A 23,433-nucleotide genomic window follows, 5' to 3' on the forward strand; every position below is an offset into this window, starting at 1 on the left:
CGGGTCTACATATTTTATGGTAATTGTGTAGATTATTCTAATATACATCATCTCAATGGAAACTGCTCCATACATGCAATGATTTGAGTGTGTGTGTGTGTGTGTGTGTGTGTGTAAAGAAATTTGAGGGACCAGGAATGTCTTTACTTACAGAAAATCTTACTGTAAAATTAGGTAAATCTTTTGTTCCTGCTCCTCCTTATTCACCTTGACCATATTTTTGCTTAGTTTTGTTTTCCTACAACTTGATTTATACATCAGGCAGTGTGTTTTATGAAGGGTAGTGCAAGAAAAACGTATTGGTTTATTTTTTAGTTGTGCTTTGCCAAGATTTCCAGGAAGAGCTTGAAACAAATAACCAAGAGACAGATTGAAGTGATCAGTAGGTTGGCTTATCTGGGGCATCTTTCTCAAAAATAGTCATTATTAATTGGAGACTGGTTTATTTTAGAGTCTGTACTTTGGACTTTTATCATCACTGCTGATTAGCATCAGTAATTTCACTCCAACATACTGTCCTTTGTGGATACCCTTGCCTCTAGCCTGCTGTATCTCATATCACAATAAAGACTTCTTTGCAAGGATTTAATGACACCATGAAAAGAGTGAATAAAGTACTAACGTAACAAGAAAAATCATTCATCCCCTAAAAAAGTTTTTAGATGATATTATTTTATGCCTGTAGAAAGCTATCTAAAGTGAAAAAAAAGTCCTCTGAACACAACTTTAATTTTTCCCCCCTTTATGTCATATGATCATAAACAAAAGTCAAATACTTTTAATTGTTCTAACTATAGAATAGATACAATAAGGTCATCATATATGTCTTACAAAAAATTAATAACATTGAGAACTTAAAAATTACAATATTACATATAAATCTGTAACTTAATCTGTGTGTGGGGTGTGTGTGTGTGTGTGTGTGTGTGTGTGTGTATGTTTTAAATTAGTTGTTTGGGATTTTTCAATCTGTTTGTTTTAATATTGACCTGTGACTACTATTGTTAGTTCTTGGCATGAGGCTGGATCCCTAGTATATGAGTTTGCATGTATTCTCCTATTTATAAAGGCAAGCATTATGGTTTCTTTTTTGTAGTTCAGATCCTTCCTACTTTTTAAATTTTTTTTTAAATTTTTATTAATATATAATGTATTATTAGCCCCAGGGGTACAGGTCTGTGAATCGCCAGGTTTACACACTTCACAGCACTCAACATAGCATATACCTTCCCCAATGTCTATAACTCAACCACCCCCTCCCTCTCCTCCCCCCGCAACAGATCCTTTCTACTTTTAAGAGTTGACCATAGAATATTAGATCTGAAAAAAACTTTGAAATTATTTTTTCTAATGTCCTTATTTTACAGATGATAAAACAAAAGCCAACTGAAACTTACTGAAAGGACCATAAGGACATAGCTCATTATTTGCAAAAGCAATATTAATATATTGCTTTCCTGTGGTCTTTTTTTCTACATTTTACTATCTTCAGGTTTAACAAGAAAATGTCACTCATTTGCATCTCCCTTTCCAATAAATGTGTTGGATGCAAAGATTTATTTCAGCTAATTGTCTATAGAAATGTGATATCAGGACCTATCACCATGACAACACAGAGTTACAAGTAGACAAGAACAATAAAATATTGGCATATCTAAAATCAGTCTCTGACATAGATAGAGTACAATTTGCAAAAAAAGAATCTAAGTTTGCAAAGGCTGTGTTAGAAAAGGGATCCTTTGTCTAAAAATGAAAAATTCTATAATTAAACAAAGTAATATAGGCCAAAATAAAATAAAATCCTATTAGATTAACAATACCTGTTTATTTTCATGGATACTCTTTTATACCAGGAAGTAAAAAAGCAACTAAATGAGCTGTTTTTGCCATATATTTGGTAATTTTAGGAACTGAGGATTCATGTTCTTGATATCACTCTGCAAGCACCTGCCTCTTATGACTAGGCAGAAAAGGATTCTCAAAAATGGATGAAGTATGCAAAAATTTCTAGTTCCATAGAATTAGAACAAAGGAATATCTCTAAACTAGCATATGATCAGTATCATCTCAGGAAGCAATGTTTCAGAAATTGATTCATTTACCTGTCCCTAATTCTGATTGAAATTATTTCAGTGTATGTTTCTAAAGTTTCCCAGATTATTCTAATGATCAACTAGATTTAGGAATCACCATCATGATGCATGTAGCCTTTTCCAGACTCTTTTCTAGGGAACACCACCACTCTGTGATATTCTTAATAAGGATTTCTGATTTTTTCGTGGTCAAGTAAATTTGAGAAGTGATGTATCCTTGGAAATGTGAAGTGTACATTAGTGTATTGATACTGCTTGAGTATTTTTAAAAGGTTTGTTTGAGAGTCAGTGTGTATTATTCAATAGCTATGAGCTTGACAGGGAGGAGAAAACTGGATTTTAGAGTAGGCTCTACAACTTCCCAGCCAAGTGACCTAGGTGTACAGTACTTTACCTCTGTAGGTTTTAGTGTACACACCTCTCAAGAAGAGATAATAGTAGAAACTACTTGGCATACCATAAGAGATTCATAAAAGCTACCTGACATTTTTACTACTATTACCACTAAACTGTATTTAATATGGAATTTCACAAATTTTATGTGACAGAAGAACATTTTTTTTTCCTCAGAACATCTATTAACATCTTCAGGTTCATAAGAGTTCAATGAAACATGGATTAAGAAATACTTTACTAATGATTTGAGATACCCTAATTTCTTTTTTGACTCTTATGGGCGGCTAATGATAAAAATCTGTATGTCTCAGCTCATCTTTTATTTTCTGGCTCTTTTTAAAGTTCACAACATTTAAATTAATGTGACTGTTTATGGTAGTTAAGTTGTGTTGCATAAAACAATTTATTTGAAAAATTATTTCTTCTTCATTATCATGCCAGTTACATATAACCAGAAATCTAAGAGATTGACTGACCATTATCCATGAGCCAAATCCAACTCACTGTCTGCTTTTGTAAGTAGAGTCTTATTGAAACAGCAATGCTTATTCATCTCTGTATTGTCTATGGTGGCTTTTAGGCTGTAGTGAAGAGATGAGCACTTGCCCCAGAGACCCAGGATTCACATGGGTCAAAAATATTTACTATCTGTGGGCACCCAGGTGGCTCAGTGGGTTAAGACTCTGCCTTCGACTTGGGTCAAGATCTCAGGGTCCTGGTATAGAGCCTTGCATCATCGGGCTCTCTGCTCAACAGGGAGCCTGCTTCCTCCCCCTCTCTTTCTGCCTACCTCTCTGTCTACTTGTAATCTCTCTCTCTGTCAAATAAGTAAATAAAATCTTTTAAAAAAATATTTACTATCTGGCCTTCTACAGAAAAAGTTTGCCAATCCCTGATCTATGATAATATTATTCTTCCCTTATTATTCTCTCAAACTGTGTTATCAAACCTTTCAAATCGATATTCTTGAAGATTAAATATTCTTTGGATATTGATAGGTAATAGGTCCAACTTGACTTGAAGGTGGTCTCAGGTATATCTTTTCACATATGTGACTTTAAAAAAGCATTAGATACACCTATTTTAGTTGTTGTTACTCATACTTGACAACAATAGTACTAAGCCCTATATCTCTTTGCACACTTGCCTTCAAGCAGTATAGTTTTGTTCTTTGCATTGATGAATAATAATATAATAACTTCCCACTGAGAATTCTCAGATGAGACAGATAAGCAAAGATGATTTTAAAAATTCCTTTATTTTGCTTTACTTTGTGATTTCCTTTGATAGTGTGACAAGTCAAGGAGGTTATTTTTAATTTCATGTAATATAATAAATATATTTTGTATTACAATAATAAATGAAAATATGTATGCTGTCTGCTTACTTAGGTATTTAGTTCATTTTTATGACTTTTCAAGTCAACTCACACAATCCATAATTTGGTTTCATTAAATATTCTAAATATCTCCAACATGTGGAAAAATGGTAGGTTTCATGGGGTTGTACCAAAATATATCAGGCATAAATCTGACCCTCAAAATTCTCCTAGTCTGTCAAAAGGAATAATACAGGTATTACTAATAGCAGGTGGCTTGTGATGACTGACTGTACTAGGAACTTATATGAAGAAAGGGGGAATCCAGTCTGGAGGACTTAAGATATCTTAAGAATAGGGATTTCAGCACACTGAAAGTATTTCAGACAAAATTAGAACATTGGCAAAAATAAGTACAAAGCACGTGCAGAGAAAAATGAATAAACCCAATGAGTTAAGCCAGAGCATAAGGCATATAAAGGAGACAAAACATGAGAGATCAGAGAAGGGGACACTGGTCCAGCTCACAATGTGAGTGTCATGCCGGGCCAGCGAGTTTCAGCCAAAGCCTGGGCTGAGCAGGGAGCCACTAAGGGGCTCAGATCAGAGAGTGACACAACCAGATCTGTGCCTGAGGCAAACACCAAATAATAGCTGACACTTTCATAAGATATTTTGCACCTGTGTTCCCTCAGGAATTGCTTAGTTCCAAGCTATTTTTATTCTCATTTTATAAATGAGAAGGAAGGGCTTCTGACTAACTCCAGTGGTCTTCTAATTATATCTGACCAGCTTCCACACGTTCATTAAGGATGTTTTGCAAGACACGGTTGAGATGGCTTCGTTTTCACGTGTTCATATCCCTTATATTTTTCTATAGGTGTTCAATTATAACTCTGAAATCATATTAAGTCCTGTATCTTTCTGGTGGAAATGTATACATGCTAATATGAGGAAAATTATTTCCCTGTGTCATGTTTCACAGGGCTCAGTTTCTTTTATTTTTAAAAACTCCCATTGCCATGAAGAAGTATGAATCTAAGACACAGTTCTATCCATTAAAAATTAATAAGAGCTGCGTTCTGAATGCAGCAAGAATTGCCCGAGTATTTTTGTTATTTTGAGGGTTTTTTAAATCTTTACATCAGTGAAATACAAATTTTAAAACAACAACAACAACAACAACCAACCATGGATTTTTCTAATAGTTTTTGCAGCCTTAGAAATACCATAGTCATCACAAAAACTTCCAGTGGTTACCAAATTAAGTCATTTTTCTTTATAGTGAAAGAACATCCACAGCTCTCTGGCACTCCCTGTATTTTCACTGCATATTAGTTTTATTTCCCTTTCCTAAATATGACAGGGGAAAAAATTAAAAGAGTTCAGTCTAACTTTAATTTTCCCCCAACATTATAAATAAAATCCTACTAAAATAGCAAACCTTTGACTGCTGAGATTTAAAAAGCTTCATTAGGGAGAAAAAGGACAATCACAGAGAATCTTCCTTTTGTTAATGAGACTCTAGGACATTCACACTGAAGCTAGAACATACCTAAATCAAGATTCAAAAAAAAAAAAAAATGTGAGCTGAAGTTACCCTGTTAAATATCTGTTTGGGCAAAGAATTTGATTAAAGATTGAAGTTTCATCTCTGTAAATAAGAACCTAATTAACTATCTAAAAACGTTGCCCAATGTCATCCTTATCTGACCATAATATGAGTGCACACATTGCTACATTTTTTTTAAATTGCTTTTAAAACTCTAAAAGATATGTTCTTTATAAATTCAATATTTCCAATAATTCATAATGGAAATTATCATGCCATAATTTAATAAAAATAATTTATAATCAATATATACCCTTGAGAAATACATGGCCATTGAAAATGGATGAAGAGAAATTTAAAAATTAATAAATAAATACTGATCAAGTTCAGGGTCTTTTAACCAATGCTACATAGTTTATATATTACATAATTTCCTTCAGTCTCCTAAGAATCCAGTGGCAAAATTAGAGCCCTATTAATATTATGTTGTTATTACCTCCACCTTACAAATGAGAAAACCCAGATTCAAGTGCCTTAAGATAAAACAGCAATCTTTAGTGATAGGATTTGAGTTCCAAATGAGCTCATTCCGCATGGTCATATGGCTGAATTGCATTGCGCGATAGCACTAGCCATTTATTTTTTATTTTTTTGAGAGAGAGAACAAAAGAGAGAGAAAGAGTGAGCAGGGGAGGGGCAGAGGAAGAGAGAGAAGCAGGGCATGGAGCCTGAATCAAGGTACAATCCCACCACCCTGAGATTATGACCTGAGCCTAAATCAATAGACACTCAACTGCCTGAGCTACCCAGGTGCCCGAGGACTAGCCATTCTTATACATGGTTTCAAAATTGTGATTACTTCTATTGTGCCTTGCACCAAAAAAAAAAACAAACAAACAAAACAAACAAACAAACAAACAAAAAACCCAAAGTCAAAAGTCTTACATCAAGATATTACTTGGTCAAGATTTTTTAAATTAAAATATACTTTTATCTTGTGAAGTGTGTAAACCTGGCGATTCACAGACCTGTACCCCTGGGGATAAAAATATATGTTTATAAAAAATAAAAAATAAAAAAAAATTAAAAAATAAAATATACTTTTATCTTATTGTCCATAAGCCATCTCAACATATTTTTGTGCAACGAAGTAAGCTATGAATTAAGCATCAAATAATGAAATATAAATTCAGAAGGAAATCGCTGTTGGGACTTAAAATTGGAAATTAATATATTTTAATATTAGTAGTTATAAAGCACTTCACTATATTAATTTTTCAATTACTGCCTTTTCATAACATGCAAAAGTACAATGTTGCCAGCAAATGGAAAAGGAAGAAAAGATTTCAACTTTTAGTAAATTTTTGCCCAGAGAAATTCAGAGAGAGTGAGGCAGAGAGACTCCTGAACTAACAATCTGATTGGCACTCCCAATACAAATGGATTTCATTGTTCCAGGCCTAGAACTTTGACCTCCCACATACTGAAGAGCCTTGAGTCCAGTGAAATCCAGGCACGGCACCTCCTTTCAATGTCTCTCATAGAATAGGACTGATTCTTTCAGGTTGTAGAATTCTAACAGTGCTATACTCTCCCCCACGCACACATGGCCTTGTTTTAATGCTACTGTAGAGGACTGGCTTTTAACTGATATCAACAATCTGTTCTTTTCAGTGTCGACAGGAAAGTTTTGCTCATTTTTTTCCTATTGCATAAATAGGTGATAAGTAGAGCATCCTTAGCATTAGATACACAGGCTCTAGTGAAAATATTCTGTTCACTGTCAAGGACCTTTTTTGTACCAAAGCCAAAAGTCAATCCAGCTTATCAGTGAGGACTAAAGGCTGCTGCTTTCCCAGGCTATTTATACAAGGACAGGTGTGACACTTTATCAAAATCTTCATTTCATTGTGAATCCTCTAGCCTTCATCTATACCTTTGGGTTCTCCTTTGAAGACTGTAGAGGTCACTAAAACATCTTTTTTTTTTCCTTAAATACATACTGATATTTCCTTAATAAGTATGCTTTGTCAATTTAAAAAGGCATACCTGTGACTGTAGCTAAAGAAAGATATTTTTGCTTATATTCTCCTTATCTATAGTTTATTTTTCATATGCTATTCTTCATATTTCAGAAAAAGCTACATTTTCCTGTCATGAAATTCCTTGAAAATATTCAGGAAAAAATTTGGTTCTATATAACATCAGTTTATTAGAATAGGCAGCATATAATTGTAGAGGTGCCTTCTCTTAAAAAATAAGCCAAAATATGTTTAAACAGTTTTTTAGGAAAAAATATTTTTTAAAATATTTATTTATTTGAGGAGGGGGAGAGGCAGAGGGCGAGAGAAACTTTAGCAAACTCCTGCTGAGCACAGAGCAGGAGGCAGGGCTTAGTCTCACAACACTGAGATCATAACCCGAGCCCAAACCAAGACTGGGATGTTTAACTGATCACCACCCCAACACCGCTAGGAAAAAAATATTTTTAAAAAAATATATAAATCATTAATATGATATCACTGTTGTGTTGCAACTATAATGGTAAATTTCAAGACTGAGTGAACTTTTTTTGTACTTGATAATTAATAATTTTAGATTGGGTATGTCAACTGTTTTGCAGTATACTTGTGTTATACATTAAGGTCAGTATAAATGCAAATAAAAATAGAAAGATTAACCCCAATAATTCTGTTCTCCATTATAATAATACCATCAGTTTTATTTTTTTTTTAAAGATTTCAGAGACAGAGCAGCAGGCAGAGAGAGAGAGAGGGAAGCAGGCTCCCCGCTGAGCAGAGAGCCCAATGCGGGGACCCATCAGAGACCCACGATCCCAGGACCCTGAGATCATGACCCGAGCCGAAGGCAGAGGCTTTTAACCCACTGAGCCACCCAGGTGCCTCTACCATCAGTTATTTTTATTAAAATATCATTTTTATTACAAAATCAAAATTTATTTCTATGGATATCTTAGCTCCTTTTCCAGATTGGCACTTATTAAGGGCAGGCTAGATATATAGTTCATCTTAATATACTTTATATACCTTATCATATATATAATACAAATTTAATACAAAAAAATAAAAATAGTTCTTAATTTCATATATATTATTTCTGAATTTGAGTTTATTATATCTACATGGGCAAAGCTATATATACTCCTTACAATCACCTGGCTAAAAATGTTTGTTTTCAAGAAACATAAAGTGGTTTTTTGTTTGTTTGTTTTTTCATTTTCTTTTAGTTTATTTCTTTTCAGTGTTTCAGCATTCATTGTTTACACACCACACCCAATGCTTCATGCAATACGTGCCCTCCATAATACCCACCACCAGGCTCACCCAACCCCCACCACCCTCCCCTCCAAAACCCTCAGTTTGTTTCTCAGAGTCCGCAGTTTCTCATGGTTGGTCTCCCGCTCCAATTATCGCCAACTCACTTCTCCTCTCCATCTCCCGATGTTCTCCATGTTATTCTTATGCTCTGCTAGTAGGTGAAACCATATGATAAGTGACTCTGCTTGACATTTCACTCAGCATAAAGTTATTTTTGACACCCAAGAAATAATATTCCAAAATGTATTATCAAAATACCAACTTCTCAAAGTCAGAGTGCCTATTATTTAACTTGTTAAGCGAACGGTAACATCATACACATTTGCTGACAAATTGAGGTTGTTATTAAAAAAAAAAAAAAAACTATACATCCGGTTTTCTTTTTGTTGTTTTGTTGTTGTTGTTGCTAAGATTTTCTTTACTTATTTGAGAGAGAGAAAAAGAGAGAGATCATGAGCAGGGGAGAAGGATAGAGGGAGAAACAGACGCCCTGCTGAGCAGGGGAGTCAATGTGGTACTCGATCCCAGGACTCTGGGTTCATGACATGAGCTGATCTAAGGTAGATGCTTACTGCCTGAGCCACCCAGGAACATTATGCATCTGGTTTTCTATCGGCTTCAGTGGTATTAAAATTCCTAAAGAAATTCCAGCTCTGTTCACGATTTGATAAGACCTGTGTTTCAAATGTGCTCCAATCAATAGGGCAGATCACTGAAGAGGTCACTATAGTCCCATTTGATGCAGGACACTGAGAAGCATTTTAATCAGTAATGCAATGGGTTTTCTTTTGGAGGATTGTGAATTTTGTTTAAAATCCATTGGCTTTATTGATTAGTAAGTGACATCTGCCACATGCAAATTACTGGCTACAAGAGTGGCAGTGGATGCTAAATACTCTTGTACTCTGTAATTTAATGTATATTTTAATGAAGTGAGCAGTGAGATTCCTGACAGGCATCAGCAACTTTGAAATGGTCTTCCAAATTTCTGATACAGTTTGAAAGTAATGAGATTTGTTCCATAAAGTGATAAAATTTATGCCATAAATTATCTTTAAAAGAAGAGTGCATCTTAAAACAGTATCTTTTCCTTGGTAGAGATCAAATTTTAAATACTTGCTTAATGGAAAGTTTCTAGAAAAGCAATCTGAGCTATATACTCTTTCAGAATTTTTCCAAAATTATCAAAGGAATGAAGTACCATATGGTATATGAAGCCTAATATCACTTGGTCAGAAGGAAAGCCATTGATATAGTAGTTAGTGTGCTAAGACTTGGCACTTAGAATATATCCCATCCAAATATGGGCCCATTGCTCAGACTTCAACAATGCTCACAGTCTTTCTAGGATTCAAGATTTATTTATCAAGCTTTATTCCTCAGAATATTCAGGATGTGTTTTGCTGGACTTTGTAATCTAACTCATTCCTTAGGAAAATGAGCTTGTTTAAAATCAGGATTGTTATATATTATTTTCCTGAAAAATAGTTTATGATATACTAAAATCACTTTAAGAAGAAACCATTACACTCTACGTACACTATAAAGTGAGACTAGTTTTTTCTTAGACTTTTAGGAATTCCTCTACATGTATTCTTACCTTAAATTTAGCTATCATGGTATTTATTAGTGCAATAAGTCTATAATTATCTATTGTGAAAAACCCTAGTCAATGGAGTGCTTGAAGATTGACTTACTTAGTGATCTACACAGTGAATATGGTAAATTTCAAATTGCCTTTAGAGAGTGGGTTTATGTTCACTATTATAATATCGGAGCCCAATTAGTTATTTCATGAGTCAGTCAGAAACCTTTCCCTACAAAGTGCCCTTTATAATACTTAAACAAAATGAAATATCTTACTGAATCAGAATCCTATCCCATGCATGATAAACATATATGAAACTGCCCAGAGGTATGGTCTAACAAACAAGAAAACATAGATTATGCATAAATGAATATGCATGTGTTAACAAATATTTATTGAGTGTCTATTATGGGCTGATATCTTCCTAGTGCTGAGAGGACCACAATAAACAATATTCTATAAGAAAATTATAATCCATAGGGAAGGCAGATAAAAATAAACAGACACATCATCAAACCAGTAAGATAATCTCATGCACTGATGAGAGCTCTGAATGGGCAATGCGAGGGAGAGAGATGATGGAAAGATATTCAGGGAAGACCTCCCTGGAGAAAGGATGTTTGAGGTGATTTTAGATGCTGAAATATCGGGAAAATAACATGGGTTTATTGCTCGCTCTTTCTTTTTTTCTTTCTTTCTTTCTTTCTTTCTTTCTTTCTTTCTTTCTTTCTTTTTCTTTCCTTTCCTTTTCCCTTTCCTTTCCTTTTTCTTTTCATTTCTTTTCTTTTCTTTTCCCTGGGTGATTTATAGTGCTCATTTTAACCATCCACAATTAGTCTTTATCTAGAGGCTTCTTATAACAATTTTCCTTCAGTGTGTTTCTGACATGATTAATTCAATTGGTACTACACAAATCCTCCCCCCAACCCCCAGCAAACAAAGCCCTATATAACTTCACTGAAACCACCTCTGTAATCAGATTCCACTTCAAACAAGAAAAATAACATAATATTCCCTTAAATCTAGTCTTATGCTATAGTCCAATTTTATACTTTTTAAATTTTTTCCAAAAGCCATCAATAAGTATGCAAGTGAATGATAATAATAGTATTATAATATTTCTTGCTCAGCTTTTGTGTTTCACAATAACTCTGTGAGGCTGGTAATACTGTCATTCCCATTCTATAGATTAAGAAACTCAGGCAGAGAAAGGAGATCTCATTTTCCCAAGAGTCACTCCTAGTGATAAATCATCTGAGACTAGAACTCCAGTATTGAGACAACAGAGAAGTGTCTTCTAAGCAGGATATAACAACCACCCAAACAAACCAACTAAAATTTTTTTTTTCTGATCTTCGTAATTCGGAGTTTCCCAGCTTGTAAGAATTCTGTTACCTTAAACTTCATCAAATTAAAATAGTAAAATGAACACTGTTCTGCTCTTGTCCCTCTGAGGTTTGAATTTAGGTAACAAATCTGATAAGCTATGACTATTTCCTCATGGGTACTCTATTATAAACAATGCCAGGAATGGCCTCCACATAAATAATGATGTCACAAGTTATTGTTACATAGACCAAACATCTAGGCTTTCCTCATATATGGAAAGTAAGACTCAGTGTATTCAGAGGCCAAAATAAATGTGTATTTTCCACAAACATTTTGAAATTCTCTGCAACCAGTCTCCAACATGTTCTCTTAATCCTATGTCAACTTTTAGTGTGACTATATTCGCTTCCAAATTCTCACGAAGACCATACATGGCAATTTTTCTGGAATTACCCAGTTATTCCAGTAAGCTAAGTTACTAGGTCTCGGGCTGCTTTCTGCAGTTTAAAAAAATCATGAAGCATTCTTCTGTTCCCAGGATTCTGGAACCTTCCCTCTGATTCTGAGTTCTCAAAAATTACAGACAGTGGCATTGGGATTTCAGCCTCAAGGTCTTTAGAAGTTATGAAAACACGATGTGTACTCTCATATTTCCATTCTAATACCAAGGAGAAAAATTGGGCTCCTTAGTCATCTAAATCAGTATTTTAAAAAGAACCCCCTTCTACTCTATTAATTATAAAACAAATACATATATATATATATATATATATATATATATATATATATATCTAGTAGGAAACCCCTTTGAAATTTGGGGCAGCTGCTACAGCATTTGGATTTGCCATGCAAATATATTCAGGGATAGCAGGATCTACAGATAAAATGCATGGTTTCTACTTAAATAGAGTGCCACATTAGATATTCAAAACTCCCAGAAGAAGGTGTACAGAGTCCTAACAGACATAAAATACTTGGATTATCTAATACATACATGAATACAATATTTGACCTCTAATCTTAATTTCAATTAAAATTTATGTAAAGGTAAATATAGTGAATGCTACTTTGTTTTCCGAAGCTTTCACAGAAATGAAATGTTCTGTGAGATTTCTTAGGGACAGATTTTTCTTGTATAAAGTTTTCAGGTGGTGTCATTTAATCATCTTACTTACCGAATCTCTAGCTGACAAAAGCCATGTTCTAGTTGTAATTTCACATGCTCTTCTAAAAAAAGCAAGTAAGAATAATTTTTTCCAAGTACTTGTTCCAGTGTTCTCTGTTCCTCTAAGGATAGCTTTATTGTTTAATCTTTGCTTTTTCGGGGACAGTTTCAGGTTTAATCTATAGTTTTCACACTGAAGAGCCTGATAAAAGGAAATTTGCAAGCAGCTCAGTCTTAAAATGTAAAGATGATTCAAAGGGCCAAACCTTTCAGTTTCAGGCTGCAAGGTGGGAAGGATTTTTAAACTGAACTTAATGTCAAGGGCGCATATTTCTCACTCCCAGAGACTTCTTGCTGCTTTGGTAACGTTTTTTCCGAAGTGCAGGAGAAAGCAGGGGCAGTGAAGGAAGTCAACGCGGGCAGAAGTCATGAAGGCAAAGTCCTGCTAAGTTTGGAGAGGAAAGAAGAGCATTTGGCGTGAGGTCAACGGCTTAAATCTGATTGAGTGATCAGAGTTGGGGGCGCGGGGGGGGGGGTGGGCGGCACACGTGGAGACTGAGTATGAGAAGAAATGGGCTGAAACAGATTTGAAACAAAACAAAAGAGGAAATGGCATGTCTCTGAGGAGATTCTGGGCTAGGAGGTATGTGGCATGTGAGTAGTCAGGGTGAGGGAGAACTTGAAGATAATGTCACTCAGTGGCTAGGGTGATATTCTTACTTTTCAAATTTGTTTCTCATTATTCAAAATTCTTTCAAAAATCAGGTATACTTTAATCACCAAGGCTTGTGATCCTAGCTCTCCCTCAGAACAGTTCTCAGAATTCCAGTGCGCACACATCCAGTCTCCACTGCCTTAGCACAGATGCTCCTGGGCCATTATCTGTACATGCTTCTCTCAGATACTCATGAATGTAGTCACTGGGTTATAGATGCCAATGCCCCCAAGAACACGAGCCTCGTGGCAACCTATCTTCAACCCACTATAGTTTCCTTACTAATTTATATTTGTAGAAGGTTAAAAAGCTCTATGGCTCCATGATAATCTCTTCATGCACTAAATACCCTAGTGAAATTCTCTCTCTTAGCAGAAGTACATATCTTCCATAAATCAATTATCCAGTTCCTAATAGCTATTCCACTAGATCTGGTATGCACGGAGAAGGGTAGAAAGCACTGGAAAAGGAACTACTCTAATGGGAGTACCCAGAATAGTGATTCTTGCTCCCACTGGCAATACAGTAGAGCATGTATGTTGCCTGGGTTCAAATCCTGCCTCTACCCCTTACTACCTGCAGGACTGGGGGAAGTCTCTCAGCCTATGTCCTCATCTATGGGATGGAGATAATAATAAATCTTCCTTCATAGGGCTATTATGAGAAAGAAGTTCATATAGATATTTTGCTTGGCATGATATCCAGTAGTTAATTGTGTCCAAAAATATTGTTTAAATTAGAATGATGTCTTTAACAGTCTGTGTTGGAACTCTAATAGTCTAATAAATCTTTCTCAAAGGCCACAGTTACTCTGAGGTAAACATTTTGCATTGGAAAGTTTAGGGTATCTCTGAGATTTTTAATGCCAGAATCAGTCCACTAGAGTTGAACAGATCAGCCCCTACTTCAGCGAGAAATGAACCTGCAAGAATAAAGAATCACAGCCATGGAAGGGCAGGGAGTGGAAGCAAGATTATTGGCTCCCACTTTGTCTCATATTACAATAAATGCTGGCCACGTCCTTTCTGTACTTCAGAAGGCCACACAAAAATACTTCTTTGCAATTAATCAAGGAAAAAGGGACAACTCCTGACCATTTTGCTTGGAGATTTAATATGTCACAATGGGGTTTGCAAAATAAGGAGCAGTAGAGCAGCAAGAATTTTCCTTTCTCACAGTATTTCTCACATTTTATCCAACAAATAATGTGCTTTGGTATCAAATATTTTCCTGAATTTACTGAGATTATTCAGAAGAGTAGCTTCGAGAAATCCCAGCACTTACGATGATCCAACAGATTCCTTCGAGCTACTTAACCCATCTTACCACACAGTAAAGAGCTTAACTGTCCCCTTCAATAAACTTATTGACTATGTTAAGATATACCAATACTTTTCTGACAGATTCTGTATCTTATTCTCTTATTCCTACTAAATTTGAAAGTAAAATAATTGAGAGCTAGACTATCATTCTTCAATCAGAAAGCAAAGATAAAAATAATTTGAAAATAATTAGTTGAAAGATAATCACCCGCACCCTGATGACTACCTGAGTGAAAAAGCATTAATATTACCCAAATGGTCAGGTTCAAGATGAAACAAGAGCTGACAAGGACAGTAGCCAAAGAGACAAAGGCAGAGAGTTTTAACTAATGAAGTTTTCAAGGGAGGAATTCTAACCCTGTGGCACAGGACAAGAGGAAGCATTTTCTCAGAACAAATGTCGTGATTTGAGAAATATGGAAGTGTATAACTTCTAAGACATCCAAGTTTTTATTCCAGAACTCCAAGACTCGATTTCATGAAAAAGGACAGCTAGAACTTATACCCATGAGTCACAGAGTGGTCACTGCTTGAGATGATGTGTAGTATAGGCAGTTTCTAGAAAAGAAACAGAAAATCTCAAACTCTTGGCTCAAGCTCTAAGTGCTGTTGAGAAAAAAATTGTTTTCTCCCTTTTTTGTCCCCCTCTAAATTAGTCACTTTTCAATTCCACTTTTAGAGTCTTTGACTCTTAAGTAGTGGCTTTTCAAGTCAATCAATTTCAGCTCATTCATAAAACCAAGCAAGCAAGATGAAAGATTTTCACTGAATCTTTCAAGAGGCAGTACCTGGGTGATTGGATCCCAAATTCAATTTTTTCTAAAATTCATATTGGGGAAAAAATGCCATTTAGAGTTTAGGTTAGCTTGGAAAGGAGTTCCTACAAAGGGTAAGGATGTCCATTTACCATTTCATTTTTCTCAGTAATCTTTGTCTTTCTTAGGAAAAAAAAAAAGTGACAAATGGCAAAAATGTATTTCACATGGCCCAGTATCATTCCTGTTTGCCAGAGGAAGGCAGAGCAATCAGTGCATCTGGAAACCCAACCAGGAGGTGACATACTAGTTGTCCAAACATTTCTTTGGAAAGTAGGGACATACGTCATAGGAAGAGTCATCCCGGCATGCTCCAGTTGCTCACGGCAACCAGAGCAGCACATGGCGACCCACTGTGGCTTGGATTTCCAGGTTGCTTTCCACTGGGGAAGAATGAGTCATACACACGGTAAATGGAATTAATACAGTAAAGCCAATATAAACACTGATGTTTTATCTTCTGACAGCATATGAATGTGCAAAGCATTAAGTTATAGGAGAAAAGGGGCTAATTTTAGATTTGTTCCTAGCCCTCTCCATGTGAATGGTGTCGCTGTGAGCCCAGCAATGAAGTTCACTGTGTTGTAGCAGACTGCGCAGTTCCTGAGTGTGTCAACCCAGTCTATGAACCAGAACAATGTTGTCCTGTCTGCAAAAATGGTAAGACCATACTGCATTAGCTTTTGAAGAGGGGTTAGTGCAAACTGCAAATATTTCACCACTGCCCACCATTCGATATAAGACCCCTCTAAGATCTGCCTGGGGTTCTTCAATATGAGCATGGATAATTTATACCTTTATCCCAACTTAACATGAAAATAAACCAGCAATGGGTGCATCATGAAGCTTTCCATTTGGGGAATTAAAGCTCTTATAAGCTGACTTTATTGTGATCCCTATTATTTACTATTGATTTATAGGGAGGATATTGGAAAGAACACAGAACCATCTTTTTGTGATGACTTAATTTCTCTCTTGTAGAGGCTATGAAGCAGTTCATCCTGTTTCATAGTTCATAACTCAGGAGAGGGAGTAGGGTAAATGCCAGGTATTTTGCTTTGGGCATAGAGAAAATTTTAGGTTTTAAACTAAATTATCAAAGAAATTATCAAAGAAATACAGAATTCAAACATTAATGCACTTAAGTTGAGGTAAGAAAGACTAGAAGATTTGAGACTTTTATTCTAGGTTTTTATTACCCTGAATCTTACTCTTATAGTAATTAGACAGAGGAGAACTTGGTTTATATGATTATGGGTTCCTTGTTGACCCTCATGGAATAGGGAGGTTGAAATGCGCTGATGATGCTGGTCACTCAAAATCAAAGTGATGCTACAGAGAAGATAATGCAATGCCATAGACCCAGGACAGCATATCAGCAAAGCTAGTATTATGCTCTTCCTACTAGTCACGTACTACCAAAAAAATAAAGCTACCCTAGATAACAATTCACAAATGCCCCCTCCTGTCATTAATACATGCTTGAAAAAGTAGTTCTAGCTCTTAATTAAGCTGAGGTCAGTCTAATGCTGAATCCCCATGCCCTTCCTTAGGTTAGCAACTGCTCATTTCCTCTATCAACCACTTCTTTTTTTTTCTTTGTCCTGAATTTGCCATTATGTTAATTAACCTGCTAATCTTTGTCTTTATAGAATTATAATTAGTAAAAAGAGGTATCCTTTTATTTAAAGAAAAAAACAAAAGCAGTTCTGTTGTTTTTATAATAATTTCTGTGTTTTAATGTCTTCCAAAGGATGTAGGAAGAACACGTGATATTTTTTGCTGTAACAGTTTTACTATTTCTGATCATAGGAACCCACTGAGTTGAATATTCAACTGCACACCTGCCTTCTTTTTTTATTCTTATTCCTCTCATCCAACTGACCTCTGTCATAGTGACCATCTTTTCTGACTTAGAAGGTGGAAATAAATATATCCTGAAGTCCTAACCTATCTAATATATGTAAAGATATACAATTTAAGACTTTATATTTTTTAGAGGATTTTGTAGAAACTGGAAAAGATATAGGAAAGAAAAATAAGATGATTTAATGATTGAAAAATAGTACCTATGAGGACAGACTCAAGGAGTGAGCATAATTTGTCCTAGAGAAGAAAAATCTCAAGGGAGACCTAACTGTCATAAAGTATATGAATGGTTAGTCTAAAGTGGAAGAGGACCTGTTATTTTTCATTTTCTCCAAGGACAGAAGGAAGAAAAAAATCAGCTACCTAATCAGTCTTTAAAAATAGGATTGACAAGTCTTTGACTCAAGATGTTTTTTTTGGTTTGTTTGTTTTTGTTTTTTTGTATTGTTGTTTTTTTGGTTTTTTTCCTAGAAGCAACTGTCTAAACAGGTCCTTGAGGATCCTCTCTTCCCTAGGTTTCCTTGGTTGGCTTTGTTTCACATTTATGGTAAATAAAATTGTGCTTATAGTTAACCTCATCTGGACATACTTAGAATACTCATAGAAGAAACCATATTAGACCATTGTGATCTAATATATATATCTAATAAGACCATATAGGACCAGAACACACAGGGTTTACACATGCACTACTAATCCTCCTAGTGACCCCACACCAAAGCTTAGAATATATCCAGAGTTAATGCCTACATCAAATATCAGATCAGCCACTACCAACTTATCACCTTTAATTTGATGTCACCCAAGATTATTCTTCTTCTCTCCATGTGTCAGAGTAGAACTCTGTCTTCAAATGAAACCCTATTTATACAAAAACATCATATAATAAATGGACTTTAATTGTTTGATTAATTAATTAGTCACCCATTATATTCCTGAAACACATGTTAGGAGAACAAGATTAGTTAAGTTTTTCAGAATTTTGTTCATGACACACTATAGTTTCTATTCCTTTTTTGCCATTTCCAAGCAAACTTTTTTTCTTTTTTTAATAAGGGAAATGAACCTGAATTAGACTTGGTAGGAAGACAAACTCTGATTGCAATATTATAACATATTATCTTTTTTTACATGACACTAATTACTCACTTGTGCCCCAAAATTGAAGTATAATCATTGTCAAAGAAAAGCATATTAAGGATCACTGAAGAAACTTTATGACCACCAATGATACTGGTACTTTTACTGAGAGAACAGACTGAGCTCCATCTTGCTTGCTCTCATTCTAAGCTTAGCCCAGAAAACAGAAACATATGACCTATGTGTAGAAAAGCAGGGGTGGAGGTCAAGGGAGTTGATGTTTATCATGAGAGAATACAACTGGAATAATTCCCTAAATTCCCAACACATGGTAAGCTTTTTTCATTCTTTATAACAAGATTAATTTGCTTATTATAGTGTAAACTCTTCAAGTGTGCCACCAATTTCTTAGATTAAAAAAAAAGATAAAAATCTACCCTATGGATTCAGGGTGCAGGCAATAAATCTTAATTTGTAAACAGCCCTATATAACATTTTCTACATTTCTTAAATCTTCATAAATGTTGAACATTTTTAGTTTGCATAAATGCTGATTTTCTTGGCTGCCAAATACTTTGCTTTTGCATACTAACATCAATTTCTCTGCCTTCCTGAATTATAACTTGCCAAGAGCAAGAGGCTTTAAATATATAAAATAAAAGTTTAAGATGATAGAATCTACCACACCTGACCTTAAAATTCAATATTCAGCTAATATAAAGTCTTCAATCTCAGATTGCTTAAGAACAAACAAAATAATAAACTTCGGGGGAAATGTGAACGATTGGGCACAGACAAAATAAGAGGAAAAAGAAGAATATACTTTTTATTTGGCAAGGACTGGGAGGAATTGACAAAGGAATTTATTGCTTTTTAAAATATGATTAAGCATTTGCTTCTCTGCAAGAGCTAGCAATCCAAATGCTTTCCTGAAAAATATGACATTTCCTGACTGTCCATCTTTCCCTCAGATTGTGTTACTTTGACCTGTCTTTCAGCTCAAGTCTTTTCTGTGTGAATTAATGAATATTTTTCATGGTTTTCTGTCTTTATAGTATAAAAAAGTAAAGTAGCACAGCATTTGCTTTAAAAAAAAAAAAGTTCCAGTTTGGAGCATCATATAAATACTTTGAATATTTGGTTAGTGAAAATACATTTTATTGAAAAAATATTTGTTCATTAGAGCATCCAAATAACTAGTTGTATTTTTCACATTTGATCAGCCAGTACGTCAGTGAATTCCATGTTTTCACTGGGATTTATAGTCGTCGTCATTACTAATGGTTCTGAAGGAAAAGTCATTTTGTGAAAAATTGGAATAGACAGGAAGTGTCCACAGAATCTACCATACACACTAAGTGAGAAGTATCCATATTGTTTCTATGTAAACTGAAGGGCCTATTCAATATCTTAAATATTTAACTCCTTTTCCCTTAGCCTCTTCTAGTTTAATAGTGACACAAATAAGGCAGGAAATAGACAAGGCAAAAAAGAAAATGGAAAGGAAGAAGACAATGGGGGGTCTGGGAAGAGCAGAAAAAAGAGAAGGAGGGGAATTTAGAGGTGCCTGGAAGCAAATGTGTGACACACGTAAGTGTTAATATCTCTAATATACAATGAGCTCCTTGAGATAAATGAGAGAAAAACTATAGAGAAGGAAATGGGCAAAGAGTATAGAAAGGAAATTCACAGAAGAAAACGAAATGTGTAATACATATATGAAAATATGCTCAAACTCACAAGGACCAGGGACATAAGAATTATAAAGATGAGATACCAACATCGCACTGATAATAATTTGGAACTAATAATACCCCAAATCAGCAAAGATATTTTAAAAAGAGGTGAGAAGATGTCAAAACAACTTTTAAGGAGGTACTTTCCATCAAAAGTTTCATGAAACTTTGAAGTTAGCAATCTTTTCTCTTGTACTTTTTTTTTAAATTTATTTATTTTCAGAAAAACAGTATTCATTATTTTTTTCCCACACCCAGTGCTCCATGCAATCCATGCCCTCTATAATACCCACCACCTGGTACCCCAACCTCCCACCCCCCCCACCACTTCAAACCCCTCAGATTGTTTTTCAGAGACCATAGTCTCTCATGGTTCACCTCCCCTTCCAATTTCCCCCAACTCTCTTCTCCTCTCTAACACCCCTTGTACTTTTCTCCACCTTCACCCACTACATTTTTACTACATTTTAAGAGCAAAATAGTGAGAGAAAACCTAATAGCCTTTATGGATTAATGAAATACATTGCAGCCTTTAAAAAGACCCTACTGACATTCTTTAAATGCTATATAAAATAAGCAGGGAATGTACAGTAAACTATATATTGTTTCATGCATAACATAGTAATTTGTGTCATATATAATACATACATTTTAAGTGATATACATTTAAAAGATTTGTAATTAATGTACAATTTTTTTAAAGATTTTTATTTATTCATTTGACAGAGAGAGATCACAAGCAGGCAGAGAGGCAGGCAGAGAGAGAGGAGGAAGCAGGCTCCCCGCTGAGCAGAGAGCCCAATGTGGGCCTCCATCCCAGGACCCCGAGATCATGACCTGAGCTGAAGGCAGCGGCTTAACCCACTGAGCCACCCAGGCACCCCAATTAATGTACAATTTTAAGTAGATATTAAAATATTTATGTATATAGGAAAAGAACTAAGTAGATACACAATAGAGCATTAGTAATGATTTAAAGGGTGTTTTTAGGGAAAAGTGAGAAGGTAAAGTGGGGAAAGACAAGAGCTAATGTGTTTAAAACTAAGCTTTACAGACTGATCATAATAAAAACAACAGAAAAGTATAAAAACAGCTCACAAAATACAAATGTTCAAAAAGTATTAAAAAGCTATTCAGTTTAATAAATCCGATTTTTTTTTTTTTAATTTGAAGTTCTGGAAGGTTCGCAGACCTGTGCCCCTGGGGATAAAAATATATGTTTATAAAAAATAAAAAATTAATTGAAGTTCTGGAAGAATACAGGCCAAATTTTTAACAGTGATCCAATGATCAGAACAAGAATAAAAGTGCAAAGGTAGGGGTGCCTGGGTGGCTCAGTGGGTTAAGCCGCTGCCTTCGGCTCAGGTCATGATCTCAGGGTCCTGGAATCGAGTCCCGCATCAGGCTCTCTGCTCAGCAGGGAGCCTGCTTCCTCCTTTCTCTCTCTCTCTGCCTGACTCTCTGCCTACTTGTGATCTCTCTCTGTCAAATTAAAAAAAAAAAAAAAGTGCAAAGGTAGAAGCAAAAAACTTTGATGTTTTATTTCATTAGTCTTTTTAATGAAGGAATTAAAAAAAAACTTTTATTTTCATAATTTTGGAGGGTGTATCAGACCATTAAATAAATGATAATTCTAATATTAATTAAAATCTTCCAGAGGAGAGACAAGAACAAAACTTTCTTTTCTTTTTTCTGGAATATCATATTGATGCAAACTAAAGAATACAAACTAAGAAAATAATAAGTGGAGGGCAACTTTACTTATAATTAGTAATGGGGAATTAATAAGATATAAAATCCCCTATCAAAAACCCTTGGGTTGTGGATTTTACAAAGAGAATGGAGGTCATTTATTGTACAGCATAGTACATGGCCAGTGGGTCTAGGGCAGCAATCTTCAATCAATCACCTGGACATTTCTACAACAAGATATATAATAATCATATTGAGACTGAATAAATATAGAATCTCACACCATTTCAAATCAGGTTTTAATACCAACTGAGTTTTGTTATGGAAAAAATAAATGGGTTTTCAGACTGTGGGAATGGGCTTGCACACTTGTGTTAGCAAAGAGAATCTAGAAGATGATTAAAATAATTAAGCATCATGACCAAGTGGAGTTTACACAAAGAGTTCAGTATTAGGAAATACATTAATAACTTATTCTATTTCTAAGCTAGAGAGAAAGAGCATATTATTTCCATATATAAAGATATTAGACATAAATCATCAAAAACTAGTCACAAAAACTCTTGATATAATAAGACCAAGTAGATAATTTTTACATGATAAAATATATCTACCTCAGTCCAAAAAGACAGAATTGTGTTTAATAGGTAAATAGTAAAGGCATTCTCAATAAAGTCAGGAAAAAGACAAGGGTGCTCACTATTATTTAAAGTTTCAGATAGAGAATAGATATGAACTAGTTAATATAATTAGAAAAGAAAAAAATTTTGGAAGAAAAAATTGGGAAGGAGAAGATACAACTGTCACTATTTGTATGTGATATGATTGTATATTTGAAAAACACAAGAAAATAGACTGAAAACTACTAAGGACAATTTAGTAAGATAGGGTACAAAATGAATATACGGGCCTCTCCTTACACATGCGCACACACACACACACACACACACACGAAATATATGTATTACTAAAATAAAATTGTGGCACAGTTTATAATGCTGACATATCAACGAAATGTAATAAAGAGTTCATAGACTTAGAAACACATGAAAATCTGGTATACGGCAGATAAAGTAGTATTTGGAATACTATAATAAAGTAGTACTGGGAAAAAGATAATTTATAAAAGAAATGATGTTAGAACAACTGGGTATTTGTCTGAAAGAAATAATTTTAAATTTCCACCTTATCTCATAACTCAGGATATTTTTCAATTCAACAAAGATTAGAATATAAACTTAGTTTCCAAAATAGTGCAAGAAGAGAATCTGAACAATTTGATTTATAATCTTGAAGTGGCTATATTTTGAAAACAAACAAACGTCTCCACATAGCAAAAACAAAACAAAAACCATGGTAAAAAATTTTTTTAAATCTTAATTACAAATTATAATCATATCTTAAAGGGTTAATCTCACTCATACA

The 23,433-nt window shown here is 34.7% G+C and overlaps 1 protein-coding gene across 1 annotated transcript in view; it reads left to right on the forward strand.

Annotated features, from left to right (window-relative positions):
• Positions 1-23,433, forward strand: part of VWC2L (von Willebrand factor C domain containing 2 like) — a 160,594-nt gene that overhangs the window by 10,652 nt on the left and 126,509 nt on the right. The window contains exon 3 of the mRNA XM_004767007.2: positions 16,162-16,291. Coding sequence (XP_004767064.1) covers positions 16,162-16,291 — 130 coding nt within the window. The remainder of the gene's footprint in view (positions 1-16,161; positions 16,292-23,433) is intronic.

This window comes from Mustela putorius, unplaced genomic scaffold (genome assembly GCF_011764305.1).
Source record: "Mustela putorius furo isolate JIRA1106 unplaced genomic scaffold, ASM1176430v1.1 tig00000275_pilon_pilon_pilon, whole genome shotgun sequence".
In the NCBI taxonomy this organism is placed as follows: Eukaryota; Metazoa; Chordata; class Mammalia; order Carnivora; family Mustelidae; genus Mustela; species Mustela putorius.